At 43.1% G+C, this 17258-nt stretch overlaps 1 protein-coding gene across 2 annotated transcripts in view; it reads right to left on the bottom strand.

Annotated features, from left to right (window-relative positions):
- Positions 1-17258, bottom strand: part of NUP93 (nucleoporin 93) — a 655917-nt gene that overhangs the window by 370226 nt on the left and 268433 nt on the right. For both annotated transcript variants that reach the window (XM_078671250.1, XM_078671251.1), the window contains exons 7-10: positions 14438-14530; positions 8432-8571; positions 8022-8154; positions 3378-3535 (exon numbers count right to left, since the gene is read on the bottom strand). In XM_078671250.1, coding sequence (XP_078527376.1) covers positions 3378-3535; positions 8022-8154; positions 8432-8571; positions 14438-14530 — 524 coding nt within the window. The remainder of the gene's footprint in view (positions 1-3377; positions 3536-8021; positions 8155-8431; positions 8572-14437; positions 14531-17258) is intronic.

The raw sequence follows: 17258 nt of genomic DNA, 5'->3' as shown, positions 1-17258 counted from the left end.
TTGTTGTGCGGCCTGCGAAATGACCGAATCTGGCCGCGGGTGTCCAATAAGGCAGGAAGGGCTACCGAACGGAGCACGATATTTTTTTATCAATCCGTGGAAGCACGGCAGGCACAGAAGCAGGATTTTTCATTACCTTGATGCCCCTCCTTCCATATGTAGTCTATTATTGGAATGGCCCTGGACACCTTTCTAGTTTCTTCTTTGAAATCGTGAAGAAAGCACTCCGATTGTGCCACTGTTACGGGTAGTTGAAACCTACCCGCAGCTCGCTGCATAAGATTATGAAACCCACCTAGGTCTTCTGGTGGTGAGTCTGAAGGTTGTGGAGTTGGTGGAGATGGCATGGGGATAACATAAGTATCCCACGGATCCAAAGGAGGATTATCTGGTAATTCGCCTTCTTCTACTTCTTCATCCGAAGAGGTATCCGGAGTTTGAGTAGGCAAAATAGGCTACTGAGGTTCCGTGACCGGAGACATAGGTGCTGCAATCTCAGGCTGAGGAATAGGATCCGGAACTGCTGGGGTGGGGTGGAGAAATGACCTGCTGTGGTGGAAAGCGTGGTCTATAATCTGCTAACATGGCTTGTAAGTCCTGGATGAGGATCGGTGGCAGAAGGCTGCACTCTGAAGCCCGAAACTGCCTCTGGTATCCTGTACGATGAGGAACCACAATGTCCTCTTGATAGTAATGCTCAGTGTACTCGTCATCTTCCTCATCATCTTGACAGTTAATGTTCAATTCCGAAGGATGGTGAGCTATCCCAAAAGCTCCTTCGTTGTCATCATCATCATAGTCATTCTCCTCTACATGAGCATAAGCCTCGAGGAGGTGAGATGGGGTAAGCAGTGAAATACAAGAACATTCTCGTCTTTGGAAAGATCTTAGTTGGAAAGCCTTTGAGGAAACAGGCGTAGAAAATGCTTGTATTGCTACTGGAGGCTTTGTAGAAGCAATGTCCATTGTCGTCGGTGGTACGGTAGACAATGGAGACAGTGGAGAATGAGTTGCTGTCAAAGAGCTCTTGATGGTAGTCGTCGTCGCTGGTTTCGTCGACGGAACCATCGTCGACTGACTCAACGTTGACGGAATCTTCGTCGACGGACTCGACGTCGACTGGACTCTCGTCGCCGGAATCATCGTCGACGGAACCATCATCAACGGACTTGACTTCTTCGCCGACGGGACGGTCGTCAAAAGCACCGTAGATGTCTTTGTCGACGACGGAGGCTTCGTCGACAATACCTTCGTTGACGAGTATTTTGACCTAGACAACGAGGCTGTCGTCGACGGATCGTCAACGATGGTTCTCTTTGCCACAATGGAAATCCTAGTTGACAGGATAGGAGAAGTGATAGCTGTAGTAGAAATTGTCGCCGTCGACGAAGGAGCTGAAGAAGTGACAGAGATGGTCGTCATAGGAAAAGCTGAAGAGACAGAGCAGCTTTTACTCACAGTTTTATGCTTTTTAGAGTCCTTGAGAACTGGAGCTTCAGAGAAAGATGATGGAGATCTCTGAGAAGAACCAGAAGTGGAGTGGGAGGTTTTGATATGTTTTCTCCCCTCACTTGACAAACCATCTTGAGACCTTACTCTCTTTACTGGAGGTCAAAGCTTTGTCGTCATCATCAGCAGAAGAAGATTTGAGCCATAAAAGGACTCTGGCCTCCCTATCCCTTAAGGTCTTAGAAGGGAAGGTGCGGCAGATCTTACAATTTTTTGCATCATGCTTTGGGTAGAGGCAATAAACACAGTCCTTATGTTGATCATCAACATGGACTCTTTTCTTGTCGCATGTTCTGCAAGGTCTAAACAAGGCCTTCTTGTCAGACATCCTGAAGGATAGAAAACTTAGTAGAAACTGAGGGAGACTCCCTTCCACACAACGTGCGGTGAAAATCTGAGGAAAACTGGCACTGGAGAGAGAGTTCTAGAAGGTGCTACAAGCTGATTGGTTGGGACAAAATGTTTGGTCCTTTTGGCATAATGAGGTAGATAGGCTACTACAGTTTAGGCCTCAGGCCTTTCTCTTAGGCCTACTACTACTATAAATTATCTTTGGTACTGCTTTTTTATATACCGTGGGACTCCCGCCTCGGCGACGGGGAATGATTCAGGCATGTGAATCTATTAAAGATACCCCAATACTGGATAAATGGGTATACATAAAGTCTTGCTGCTCTATTGTTCCTTACTGAAAAACTAGGATTCCTTCCCTGCCCTTCAAGGGTCACTGGGAGGCAGACCTAAGCTGCCTATAAAATGAGAAATGATGGCACACACTGATGATCCTGAAGGAAGCTGTAAATAGTCTCACATGCACGATGTTCAGGCATATCTGGTGCTATACTTCCCAACATGCAGAGGATGTGGGGATTTAGAGGAGGGACTTTCTACATGTGATGAGAAATATATTTGTTCTGCCAAGAGGAGGACTATACTGTCCAACACAGGGGTGCATCTGATGAAATCGCCCCCAAAATGGCAATACCCAAATTCCTGCTAGATGTAGATGCCAACAACTACACACAAACATTTCTTCACATTGGCTTTACTTTTGCTAAATGTGATATTACACCACAGACCCTCCTGACCAGAAAGGCTGGGCTAGAGGTCTGGATGACTGCTTGGCCTGGAGGTCTCGGTGTGCCTGGCTAGGGCCAAAGGGTGGCACAGTAGCATTGCAAGGTGTGGGGTGCATGGTGATTCCATAGAGGGACTGAGCCATAATCCAAGGCCAAATAACTCAGTTTGACAAGACACACTGGGTCTTTTTAGGGGGACATGCTCTTGAATGGTCGTTTAGTTTACCAGAGCAGATATGCCCCATGCATAATTGTATAGTCTCAAGTATTTTAACCATGTGGAGGAGATGCACCTTGTATAATTGTAAAAATGTATAATCTTGTGTTTTTTTACCATGTTCTGTCATATCTGTTAACTTGGTGCTTTTATACCTGGAAATGCTACTAGACTAGTAAAAAATATGAACAAACAAATAAAAAAAGGTCTACAATGGGCGAAGGCTGAAGCAAAAGGTGATCGCTACTAGGCACTGTTCACTGTGGCAAATGACTTTAGATGCTGTGTTTCCACACTCTGGTGAGAAGGCTTGCAGGTTAGGCTTGCATGTCAGGTATTACAACCTTTGATGGATTAACAGCACCAAAACTTGTCACTCTGGGAATCCATGTACAGTTAATTACAAAAGGTTTGAATAATGATGCAATTGTAAGTGGCAAAATAATAATCTTGTAATCAATAGCAACAAAGAATTACAACTGAAATGCTTCTATTCTCAAGTCTATTTGAATGATGCCTGGTGAAGACCAATCCTCTTTTTAATTTTTCTCAATGATAAAGTGTGCAAATACCTTCTGTCTTCGCTCTGGATGTATTCTTGGAACCAATTTTTAAATTCTCCCAACTGATGTTGTGCTCGGTTTACCACCACCATGGCAGCATTTAAATCTCCACAGCGAATGCAATAGTAAATTAATGCCCAAACAGGGTGGCATTCCACCTCGCCATCCTAAGGAGGAGACAGAGTAAATTAACAATCCATTATATAAAATCCTTAGTAATCTTGTAAATGTGGGTTACAGAAACAAAAGGATACTTATGATCACCAACACAAATTCCGTCCTTAAGCTGCTCCTAACCAAGCAGATTAATTTTGGATGTTCCTGTATGGCATACAGCTGATTCTAAGGAAGGAATGGCGGGAGAAGGAGAAGATGAGAATAGAAGACGAGAGAGAAAACAAAGAAAGTGGAAGAATAAAGGGAAGAGTATAAGGAGACCGAGGACAAGGAGATAAAGGGGAATAAGAAGTCAAAAGGAGACAGATGATAATGAGAGACAAGATAAAAAACAAAATGGATTAGGCAGGAGTGAGGAGAAAAACAAGAACATGTAAGAAAGAGAAACGTAGGCAAGAATGGGGGATATGGGCCGGAAAAGTTAACAAACAAACTGAGAAAGGATTAGAGAAATGGGGGTGGGGAATGATGATGAGCAAAATTAAGAAGACCATGAGCATGGGAGAAGAGAGGAGCAAAGGGGAAAAGAAAAAAGCTAAGAGAGAAGGGAAGTAGAAGGAGTGATGAAAACGAGAGGAAGGAGAAGAAACAAGAAGGGAGGGGAAAAGGGGAGAAATAAAGAGAATGGGGAGTGGCAGATAGTGGGGAGGCAAAAAGACAAGTGGTAAGAAAAAAGGCAAAGAGAAGGTGAAAATAGGAGAAACATAAAAGTAGAAGTTAATAATAAAAAGAGGGATGCTGTAGAAGGTGGACAGGAGAGACAGAAAGACTGGGTTAAAAGGGGGAGAATGATATAACAGGAGAGAATGAAATATGAAGGAAAGGAGAGTGTTAAAAGGAAAACTGAAAGGAAACTGGAGAAGAAAAATGTAGCAGACCAGGAAAAGGAACCAATGGGAGAGGAAATACAAGGTGAAACAAGCATTTACAATGCAATGGTTTTGCCATTACGGAAGTACCCTAAACACATGCATGTTGGGCCGAGTGCGGCATTTGCTTATCTGCGCCAGACACTAGTAGCCGTCTTTGCCCCCACAATCCTTGTCTGCCGGGCGAATGCATGGGGTTATTTCTTGTGTTCTTTTAGAGGGTGTGCACCTTGAAGCCAAAAGCTTAGCTTAGTGACCGTACCTCTGCCGTTTCCGGCCTATGGCGCTCCTTACCGTAAATGGTTGCGGTTACATTCATCCTGCGGTGTGCCAGACTATGTGATAAAACTACAACATACACCTCAGGCACAAGGCGCGCCGAGAGAATGCTGTGAATCCCAAGCGTCCAGTGTGTTTCGTAAGGGGTCAATTCTAAGATGTGTCTTATGCCAACACAATGCACAGTTAATTATGTGTTAGTTTAGATCACGTCTTTGTCCCGTGTAACCGGAACTCTAATTGCATTAATCTAACTCAAAATGCGTCTTTATTTGGGACATGATACACAACAGATAACATTCCTGTTGGAGTAAGTGCTCTTAAATAAATTAACATGTGCAACAGAAGTGTGCTAAATTAAGTTGTTAAATGTGTTAGTCGTCGGTGTGGAGGTTGTAAACAATACGTACACGTAATGCATGCCCTTTAATACTGCGTTTAAAGTAACTGTTACTTGAGTCTGTAATTGCACAGGGTGCTGATTTTTTTTTTTTTTTTTTTTAACGTTTAACAATGCCTTGTGACAATCACATTCAGTGTTAAAATGCATGTTATGCCTGGAATGTTTGGTACAGTTAGCGCCGTGCATCATCCAAGACGATGCTACGCAAACAAAGGCGATGGCTGAAAATAAAAGTTGCCTTCGTGGGACATAGCCAGAGAACCAGCGAGGATGCATAGGTTTCTGACAGAAAATGGACCCTCTGGGAACTTTTCCACCGCTCCCTACCATCCTGAAAGGGGGGGGGGTGGGGGGGGGGGGGGAAGATTCTCATCGGCGCCTTCCGTAAATACACATCAGCACAGTCGGCACCCTGCAGGTGGAAAGACACAAGGGTCGATGACTTCCGACTGCTGAGCGAACACCGCATGGAGCCCTCATCATGCAAATAACCGGCCTTGGGAGAATTCTTGGATTGTAAATCAAACTGTATTTTAGCTTGGATGTACTCACTCTACCGTCTCTTTTTTAGTTTTTTGGAGGCGTACTTCATGCTGTGGATCAGTGTGCTCGGCATATTTACGCGTGCCATCCTTCTGTGAACCTGGCTGCTGTTTCCGTTAGTGCTTGCTCCCAGTGGCGAATTGTTTGCGGGGTATCACGGGCCCCTGAGCTTTACCTTCTCCCGAGGGGAGTTACGCGGCGAGGGCTTTCGGTATTCTCGGCTACACTTGTCCCTCCCTCTCCAGAGCGGCAGTGTACGGCACCGGTTTCAGATTTCTCCCCGCAGCCCCTGTGCGCATCGGACACGGATTTTCCAGAGGAGCGCGGAGGCGGCTGGCGTGTGATGCTTCCAGTTCGCCTGGGATTGTTTCCCCCTTGGAGCAGATGTGGGCCTCTCTAACTTGTGCGCGCCAGGGTAGATTGTGCGACGGGCTGGTGCTCGGAGTCTCCCTGCAGAGGGGCGCCCTGGCACACTTCCCCCCGCACTCTGCTGCCACTGTAGACGCCGCGTAGCTGGAGGTCACCGTCCGCAGGGTCTGCAAAATGACCAGCATCGAAGAGGCGAAATAATGAACTTGGAACACGCACCGCCTCGCCACAGGCGCTGAAAAACGGAGCCTGCACCCACTCCGGGTATTCATTGTAGAACAACTTCGTTGGGATGATGTAGGCACATGAAATAATTCTTATGGCGGATGTTTCTACTTTTTTCATAGATGAGATAAATATTTTCCAGCCTACACCAAGACAAATGTTCTTTATAAATTGTTAAAACGCAAGGTGAGTGTTTATATTTTGAGGGGAGGAGGAAGCTGAGAAAAAGCGTCCCTCGACGCAGCAGAGTAGATTTGATGTTAAATGTATTGACCCCCCGCCCCCACTCAGCGTTTTAGGCTGACATCTGCCTGGGAGTTGGGCCGTCTTCTAGCGCCGCTGGCTGTTCCCCCTGGGTGCCCTGCACTGTCTTCGGGTGGGAGGGGGGTTAGGGTCGAACGGTGACGGCCGCTCTGGCCTGCTGTCTGTGCAGTTGGTTTGTCCATATGCCTGTACCTCTGGTGTGTGGGGGAAGGGCTGGCACGGCTAGTGTCGGCGAATGCTCCTCTGTGTGTTATTGTGTGCTAGAGTTTTCTTCGGTAAAGGGTATGCTTAGGGGCTATTGATTTGCCCTCTGTAGTGTCTCCTGGGGGCGCAGCACTCATGTGTACAACGCCTTCACCCGAGGTCCTTCGGATTTACTGTATTGTGCTGGTCATTTGGCTGTTTTTTTTCCTGGTCGTGTGATGGGCTAGCACGGCGGCACTGAGGGGGCTCGACCGCCTCAGCCAATGGGAGGACAGCCTCCTTCGTTCTTGCTCTCCGCGGCCCCGGCGAGGTCCTCAAGTTATTCTCGGCCCCCGGCAGCGGTGGCAATCAGGGAGGCAGCGTTTGCACCGTAGTAGGAGGCGGCAGAGCGCTCGGGGTGCCACTAGTGCCTTATCAGATTCGGGGGCGTTCCCGAGAACAGGCTTTCGGCTGACGTCACCAAAAGGGAAAAATTCTCGGGAACACCCCCGAATCTGGTCCGGGATTGACGGACAGAGCCGTCTCCCAATGGCTAGCCTCCATTTATGGAGCTAGCCAATGGGAGGAGGGGGCGAGTCCCTGTTCCCCACTGCAAAACATTAGATTTTGCTAGCGCATGCGTACTTCGTACGCATTGCCGAGGCAAAATCTAAAAAGGAGGAGGAGAAAGACGGAAGTGAGAGGGGCAAGGCAGAAATGGAGAACAAGAAAAACAATGGACAAATGCAGAAAAAGGCTGTAGAAAATTGGATACTCATATGAAAAGGGAATTGAAGATAAAAAGCAAAAGAAATAGATGAAATAAAAGTGCCTGGAAGAGAGAAAAAGTCAAAATAAAGGAAAAAGAGAATAGGAATGCGAGACAAAGGAAGGAACACTAGGAGAAGGAGAGCGGGATAAAAAGCAAGGAAAGGGGGCACTATAAAAGAGAACATTAGAATCCCTTTCTGAACATGAAGGATTGTATGACCTGGGATGTTGCCTGTTATGAGTAAATTGTTGTCTCCCTATGTTTGTGGTTTGTGTCAATTTGCTGGCACAGACAGGGCCTTCTCCATGGGATAAACAAGTTAAATGCTAACAAACCTGCATAACTGTTGATTACAAAGGACTGCAAAGCAAACCTCCACAAGTATATATTCAAATGAAATAAAAGATGCATACTTTAACAGAGATGTGCAACATTAATACAGGGAGGCCAAACTGATTGCCATGCAGGTTCAAACACATAAATAGATGAAATGGCTGCACCCTTGAACTATAATGTTTAATCTCTCTATTTACAAATGGTGCAAATTATACAATCTAGGGCTGTAGTACCTGAAGACCAGGAAGTGGAGCAGGAAGCTTGATATTGAGGAAACTGCGAACGAGCTGATACGTACCAGGCACTCCGCCCAACTGAGCCTGGTGTAGGTTTCCAAAGACTGTCACCAAAGTGTAGTTTTTGTAACTGACAAAAGAAAGTCACTTCAGAAAAGTATTTCCACAAATGTAAATACAAGGAAACAAATCACAGAGTAACACAATTCACAAAGCAAATACAAAAAAGGCAACTGAGTTGAATCACAAGAAAATCCACAAAAAAGTAGATGGTCACTATTGTGCAACATGTATGAACTGTCAGACAGCTTGTGCATGTATTACATGTCAGATCAAAGTCTAACAAAGAACGGTTGCCACACCACTTAAACGTGTTCTACCACACCTTTATGTTGTTTTCTTGTTACCTTTGCTCTAGAAACTTTAGGGCCTGCTCCACAAAAGCCATCCTCATCTCTATACTGCTGCGGCTCTTTAATGTGTCAGTTGCTGGGACAAGCAAGACATCAGTCATTTGCTTCACCATGCTCCAAAGCTCCGTAATGTTCTGTAAAGAAAAGGAGGGCAATGGGCATTGTTGAGTGAGACTTGATCGCAAATCAAACACTCACTAGTTTCTCACATTCCATTGTAATTACTCAAGGAAGACCAATCAGAATTAACTGATTAAACTATTTGGCCTTCATTTATATGTTATCGGTCTCCTTTGTCAAAATCACTTTGCATTTGAAATAAGAATGTATTTGCCCTAATGACTGATCCCATAATGTATCAATACAAAAATCTCATAATATTTTTAACAAATTTAAAAAAGAAACCACTCTTATCGAAAAGCAGCATACATGTTTTTTGTTTTGTAGCACCCAATTACAATTCCAATGAAGCACCTAAAAGACTCTAGCCAAACTAAATTACATTTTCATTCTTTCTTTAAAAATGGAACAGTAATTGGCGTAGATAAGCACACTCTCAGTAGAAATATTTTTAGCATTATCAATTCCAAACTCAGTTGTCTCAGATGGTAGAGCATTGTCAATAAGGGGAATTCATTTTGACAGGAAGATCAGAGTGAGATCTTTCTCAGTTACGTTCATGCTCCAACTGTGAGAGAAAGGCATGTTTATTCACTTATAATGGAAACACATCTTAGGAGAACTAGGATTACAGAGAAGTAACGTTTTCTTTATCTTGGCATCTGTTTGATGTTCACACAGAATGGAGAAGAGAAGAAAAAAATAGGGTAGGGTAGTGAAGGGCATGATAGAGAGGGGAGTAATAGTGTGGAAGAGGTAGGGGAGGACAGGGTTTGAATTAAGATATGATAAGCTAGTTCATGCCCAACATGAAGAATGCACATTAGGAGCACGTAGGAAAGACAAAGGAAAATAAGTTTAGGAAACCAAGCGATATGAGATGAGAGTTCTGCTCATGCTCCACCTGCTCTTTTTGTGAGTTGAACTTGCAACACTGCTGTCTACAATGTGTCTGTTCTGTTAGGGTGTATGTGAACATACAGAAAAAGTATCGAACAAGTGAATTGGAATCTACAGCTTTTTAGCCGATTTCTTAGAGACATTGTGGTCTAAAATGCCAATGCTACCCAAAAGATTTTATTTTTGAATGGGCTCACTGAGGTGAGGATCCAGAGAGAGGACTAGACCCACTTAGCAGAAAATGAATTGGAATATTCAGGAAGTGTTTTTAAGAAATACACTTAAAAGCTTTGGCTCTTAATTTCGCAGAGAAATTGTATTAAAATGTACATGCGGCTCAACTTTTAAAGGAAAATTTAAAGGGAAGGAGGAAGGGTTCAAGACTGTTTCGATAGATAGGAAAGGGGCATATTCTATTCTTGGATCAAGACTCTTAACATAGCTACGCCACTGTAAACCCAAGTGACAGTACTCTAGCCATTTGCTTATATACTGACACCTTATAAGTGGATTCCTAGAACCAACTTTGATGGCCAGGTTTTATAAAAAGAGGTGAAAGATAGCGGCACCTAGCTTTTCAAGAATGAGGAACTCAAGCTCAGCAGTAATAGGGAGGGTGTAATGCCTGCCCCCTTACATGAACAGAAACTCCCTGGTGGAGGTGGATGTGCTGCTTCTGAAGTAGATGGAAACGGTCCAAGAACCATACTGCCTACTCCATGTGCACCCAGGCTGCATCGACACAGAGGGGCTATTTTCCAGTTATCCTGCGATGGGAAACACAGTAATATTTTTTTATATCTAGGAGGTGCAAACCCCTTCTCTTCTTTGATGCTCTTAGAGAATTTTGTGAAATTATAAGCAACTTCACTTTCTATACAAAGTTTAAGCACATCCGCTGTAGATGCTGAAAGATGAATTTCTCTAGCCTTATTAGAAGTGTGTGAAAATGATCTCTGTCTGATCATCTTTTTAATCTTGGCTATTCTGCCTAGCCAAGAAATATACATATTTCACCAAGTATGCAAGTCTGGGATAGCGCCTCCACCTCAACATGCCTTTACAAGGCCCTGGGCTTCCAATAAGGAACCGGCAGGCATTCACGTACTGAACCATACTCGGTATGAAAAGTCTTACCATGAACATATATTGCAGTAGCAGTTGATTAGTCCATTATTTTCCCCCCTAGTGAAAATCCCATGTCCTTTTTAGCTTGAGCTCTTAGTAAAAAGAAGTAGGATTGTAAAGAAATCTTCACTCAAATGTTATGATGTATGCCTTTTTACACTGTTTTTTAACCTCCAGAGTCTGTTTTATGACTATATTGTCTTTCCACCATTGGAGTGTGCGATAGGTAGATCTTCTGTCTGGTCTCATCTGACTGTGTGGGTAGACAGAAAATGTCATTTCAGGCAGGAGAAAGCCTACAAGAAAGCGATATTAAACCATTTCTGTGGTCCTCATTCTTCCATGTGACTTCATTAGAAGATAATGAGAACTAGGGCCTTACACTACCGGCCACTCGTCTTAAAGTCTAAATATATGTGCTACATTTTGTATGCATATGATGGTATGTGTGAGGTCCGCCAGTTGTTGGATATGGAATTATGTGACAAAAAGGTGTGGGTGTAAGCGGCCTTAAATTCAGATAACTATTGGTTGCAGTCTGTTTCAAGTACATGACTATTTAGTATAGGTAAAGTAATAAAATATATTAGTTATTAGGTCATACGTTTTTGTGTTTTAGTCTTCGTGTGCTCTGATTCAGTGGTATGTTAATCTGATGACAGTATGCATCTTCAGTTTAACTTCTGATACCTTGAATATATTCCATAGTTTTATTCCAGTTTGGAGTATGTTACACTTATTTTCAAAGTTCAGCCAACACTTGTTTTGCTACGTAGTGAACTGCAAGCCAAGAACTTTTTCCAGGGTGTATATATTTTAGAATATAAAAATCATAACCTTAAATTATTTGTACTTAAAATGGGTCTAACAATAATGGAGATACACCTATCCTTCTCACAATGGTGAAGAGAGCACATTGCACTGCAAATTATGTTATATGAAAACCCTGCTGGATAAAGTGTGGTTGGATATGAGGAAAGTATGAGAGAAGGTTAGACGTAGTCATATTTATGGCTCACTTTGGGGAAAAACTAGGGGTTGTATCTAATATAAAATGGAGAAAGAAATATGAGATAATACAACAGAAGGAGAGCAGTTGGGTGGGTTTGTTACTAGGTATAAAATATTGACTATTGAAGTCATACAGCAGAGGTTCTATTAATTGATAAGTTGATATGAGATTGTAGGTGCGTGCTCAGGATTATTTGAATTAATACACAGATATTGATTGTTGGAACTTTACCCAGGTGAAGGAGTATATGCTTTGTCTATGTGAGACCATTAATGTATAGTCTGGTTCTATAATTAAAAGCAAATATATAGGAAGGAATCTAGGTTTATATACTTGTAAGGTCATGCGATCCCGACAAATAGAAAAGCATGTATATTAAGGGTTAATTTTACACTATTGTTATCAGTGTTGAGTGGAGAAACGGAGAACAAGGTGAGCAACTTGTGTGAGGCTGATTGGCATTTTCACTCATAAAAAAGCTACTGTTTGTTGGGGCGGAAAAATTGCTCCATGTGAAGTACTTTCAGTCCTGCCCTGATGCCCTGTGTGACACAGCTGCAACGATATTTGGATCCTTGATACTTTTTTTCTCATTATGGGCGAGAACAGATCATGCATGTTCGCTACGATTTAGACCATTCTCACAAACTGCGGTCTTGTTAGATCAGTAAGGGCGCACAAAGCTTTACCCTGTTAGTAGTCAAGGGCTACTGCCCTTACCAAGAGTTGAGTAGCATGAGCGCAGTGGTGGCAGCATACTGGGATTGTGATTGTACTCAGTAGAGCGAACAGGCCTTTTTGTGTCAATGGAGGGAAGCCTACTTGTCCAGTCATGTAAAGTTCCCCTGCTGTGTACCTAACTACACCCTGGCATACACCATGTAGCGCCTGGTTTACACACCCACTATGGGTGGGTAAAACTAGGAAGAATAGGAGATGTGCCCCCCTCTGCCAACTCCACCCATAAGGTGAAGGAGGCGAGGTGAAGCACATCTTTCAGTCTCCACCATCTTGAAGATGAGGGGACTCCTCCGATCAGGGCTAGGACTATGCCCCCTCCCAGAGGAGGAAGGCATAATTGAGGGTTTAGACACCCCAGGTATGGTGACCATTAGCCCTACCTGTAACTCCCTTAAAAAAAAAACAGTATTTAGGTTGAATCCCCAGACCCCGAAACTAGTTCCTGCTGGCCTAAGAAGGACGAAAAAGATGCCGTGCAGAGAAGACTGTCCACACCCACTAACTTGGCCCGGGTCTACAGGCCTGTCTGCAGCTTCAAAGACCCTGCGAAAAAGAACGATGCCTGTCCTGCAGCCAGCAACCTCCACACCCCCTGGGAGGGCTGCCTGCCTTTGAGAAAGACCAGAACTCCTGAGAACAGCAGACTGGGGACTCTTGGGCCCTCCGGATCCGTCATCCTTGACCACTCTGCACCAGACACCTTCGACCTGTGTCCAGTCGGCCCACTGAACAGAAAAGGTTCCACAGCGATCCGGAGTTCAAGCCAAGTGTTGGCTGACCCCTCCTAGACACCACAACGATGCCTGCAGTGTGAATCCAAAGGCTCCCCCATCAGCGATCAGCTCCGGTAAGAGAAAAACTACTTCAAAGGACTCCCCTGCACCCAAACCCCATGGGTTTTGAGGAGCTCGACCGACTGTGTCCTTACGCCCTACAGCTTCCCAACTTAATTCTGCGGTCACTGGTTTCCTTCGTGCAGCCTTCAGTTTGTAGCCTGTTTTCCAAACCAAGTTGCTAAACTGAATTGCATTGGGCACCCAATGCTCTTCTTGCACCCTGCACCCAGCCGCCCCTGTTGCTGGTGGTGCATGTTTGGCGTTGCCTTGTGGCCACCCTTGTGCTTGCCTTAACCTTCGAAGCTTGAGTCCTGCAGCCACTTTACACACCTGCAAGCAGTGCGTCTTCAAGCACCCTCACTCTCCATTTGGTAACATTGTCCCTGATCTTCAACTCTGACCTCTGCACCCAGCAGACCCTGTGCTGTTAGTGGTGCAGTGTTTGTGCTTACCTGAATCTTGCCCTCTGCTGACCCTGCAACCCGAAGACTGGATTTATAAGTTTTTCACTTACCTGTAAAACGGCATTGTTGTTTTTCTCAATAGTTTAACATTGCAAAGACTGAAAATTGTTCTGTTTTGAAACTCTAAAGAATTTCTATTTAAAATGTATTCACCTTTTTGCATAGATCTTGGTCTCAAAATAAATCGTCAGCAAAGCTCATTTTTATAAAATTGGTGAGGGTCTCCTTTTTGAGTCATGTGTCACTTATTGGTCAATGTGTGCACAATAAATGTCTCACACTCTTCTGTGTTAGGCCTAAGGCTGCTCATCCACACTACCACAAATAGTGTACTTTGGGTTTGCATTGAGCCCTGTACACTTCTGGGGGAATCTGTGGATTCTGTGCATAGTATAACCACCTAGTGTTTTACTATATACAGAACCGCATTACTACAGATATTCCAGGAAACAATTTTCAAGACAATATTTGAAAGACTGTTTTTATTTAAAATGCATATTTATAGGAACAACCACAATTATAGTGGTTCCAGCAATGCTCATTAGGTATTAATAATAAAGGTCCCAACTCTACCACACAGAAGCAAATTTGTACAAAAAAACTCTAGCACACTTAAAATGTTTATTAAAACAAACGCAGATAACACATTGATAACAGGCAGGATAGTAGAATATTACTTTCAAAGCATAATATTCTGATTCTTCTCATACATTTTCACAAATATATCTAAAAAAAAAACACGTTAGTTGTATTTCACAGTTAAAAAGCAGGCCAAATAGAGCAGCTTTACAGGCCTTACCTTGTCATCCAGTCGTGCTGCAACAGAAGTGCAGAGGTCTACCAGGTTAGGCTGCAAATGGCCATTCACAATCTTCTCATTGTACACATAAATCTACAGTGACAAAAAAGAAATAAAGTTCTATAAAGGACAGCTAATCTTGTTCAAATAAAAAAATCCAGAGATGATTGTGAGAATACCACGGTTAAACAACGGCTGAACAAGACCATATATGATTTCCAATATAGGTTTGACATGAAGTAATGTACTGAAACCGTTGGAAATGTTTTCTTATGCTTTTACTTTTTCTCGTTTGGAACGGTTTATTTGTAAAGTTAACACTGCGAAGGGGTTAGACGTTAAAAGAAAAAATTATACAGGGAAACACATAAAATAGATCACTAATGACAGAAAGAACGGAACATCAACAATCAAACTTTTTTTTTAAAATGGATAGACTGTAAGAAGTATCATATCTACCAGCAGGGCTGTAAGGTGGGTTGAGAAAAGGGGGTCGATTCTCGCCACACATTAATTCAGAACATGTGAATGCTATAAAATCCTTTGACAGTGAGGAAACAGGAATTTACACTGTCTAAGCATTTACCTGTCCGATTTGTCCATTTCTCTGCATTCTTTTAACCCATCCCACTTTTTGGTCTCGAGTTTTCTAAACTTTGCTACAAGTATGGCTCATTCAAGTTAATGTGTAAAAAAACTATTTTAAGCAAACCACCTAATTACAGTCCACTTTATGGAGGGACAAAACAAACTTGGCTGAGTTCCAGGGCTGGTGTCCAGTGCTCATAACTGAAGGATATTATTTGATAACAAACTGCAATTTCCAAGTCGAGACACCAAGGTAGTTTCTTGCTGCTTCTTTTATTCACAAGTCCTGCGAAAGATTCTTCTCTATCTCCCTTAAGGCTAACCTACTGTAATTCTTTTTTATTTGCGTCTCCCTGCATATTGACTGCATTGTATGCAAATAGTGCAAAATTCAGCTGCCTGACGTATTTTGGTCTGCCATCATGTTCTTCTGTTTCCCACCATCTCTCCTCTCTGCATTGTATTCCTGTGCCAAAATGATCGATCATGAAGGCTCTTTGTTTCTGTCACTGAGGGTTGTAAGGCTCTGTGACAGCGACAAATCTCTGCCTCTTCTAATATCTTATGGTGTTGTAGCGCATAACGTGTTGGGCATCATGAACAATTTTATACAATTTATTTTCTCCTAACTTTAATTAACCTCAGCTACCATATCAAATCCTCTTAGGTCCTCCAACATATTTTGTTCTGTGCTGAAAGGGACCGGAATACTTAGGGATGGACAACCATCATAGGAGGACCTGGAATAAGATAATTGTTAACATAGAATTAGTGTGTATACACTCCCAAGTAATCCTGCCTTCTAATTAGTAAGCCAGCAAATCAAATTAAACTTGGCCACGAATAAATTAAAGAGACAGAATCAGCAGAGTAATTTATTTTTAGTTTGTATTTTCTATTTAGATTCAAATGATTAGAACACGACATAGGCATCAAATAGATCAGATTTAATAAACACATTCTTCAAGATCCAAATATGAAGGAACCAATCTTCCTCAGCTCTGACTGACTGACCCTATGCCTCATGGGAGCAGTCCAGCCCGAACTGCCAAGCCACATCTTCCCTGGCCCGGAAACAACCATAATGGGACCAGTTACTGGCTAATCAGCCGTTATCAGCCAGGTTAGTTTGAGTCCAGTGGCAAAGTGAGCAAGGGACCCATGTCTGCCAACTTAGGGCAATCAAAGCGCACAGGGTCAGTCTGATTTGCATATTGCCATGTCTGAACTGGGTTGGTGAAGTGAGCTAAACAATGATGATAGATTAAACCAAGATCAGTTGACTGGGGGTGAGTGTTAGATTTGCTCATGCGCTCCGTCCATTATCCCCTTTGGTATCACCATGAAGGGCAGTTCTGCTGTTTTTTTTTTTTGTAGGGCCACTAGGACACCAGGGTTTATTTTTATGTTGGGGATCCACCCCTTGGACATGGGTCGTTACCCTTTATGGGAGGGTGATTGTGGCCTTTTCTGCCCTCTTTGAGTGGCAGAGTAGCAGTATGTGTTTAGTCCCATCTGTCCCCAAGGGGGGCAGAAGCCACTAGACACCAGAATTGTTTTAATTTTTGTCTTGGTGGGGGTGGCCTCAAGGGCAAGGGTCTTTCCCCTATTGATGTTATACTGTTAGACCCACCTACCCCTTTGCTTGGCAGGTTGGACTGGTGCATTTTTTGTATATGTGATTCTAATGTTTTTTTCTTCTTTTTAAATCTAGTCTAAAGCTTTTGATTCCTGTTTGCGGTTTCGACAGTGGTTGTTCTGCAGTTTTGTGTAGTTGCATTTTTTAGGTAAGGAAAAAATGTTTGCTGCATGTACTCCAAATGAGTAATATTGCAATGTATGAATTATTTTTTTTGTAAGTGGTGTCATAGTGGCATTTAGTTAGTGTTTTGTGCATGAAAATCTTTGTGATGCGATTTTCATTGTCTTATGTCTATTTTTTTTTTCTCTTTCTTCTTTAGTGGGATATTGTTGAACCATACCGTGTCTGTGCAGAGTACATGGTGGTGAGTTTAGCTGCTTCTGGCAAGTGAGTGGTATTGTTTTGCAGTGTATAGCTATTTTTGATAAAGGTGAATTTTGTTCATTGCTTATTTTACATAGTGATTGTTGTTGTTGACTTGTGTGTCAAGTTACCTTTATTAGTAATCATTATGGCTAGCCTTAGAATGACTGCTCAGCAGGTGGTTGGTATGCTTCTTGAATCTTCCTCTGAGCCGGATTATGACACTGA

The sequence above is a fragment of the Lissotriton helveticus genome, chromosome 12 (genome assembly GCF_964261635.1).
Source record: "Lissotriton helveticus chromosome 12, aLisHel1.1, whole genome shotgun sequence".
NCBI lineage: Eukaryota > Metazoa > Chordata > Amphibia > Caudata > Salamandridae > Lissotriton > Lissotriton helveticus.
This window is presented reverse-complemented; position numbering and strand designations above follow the sequence as displayed.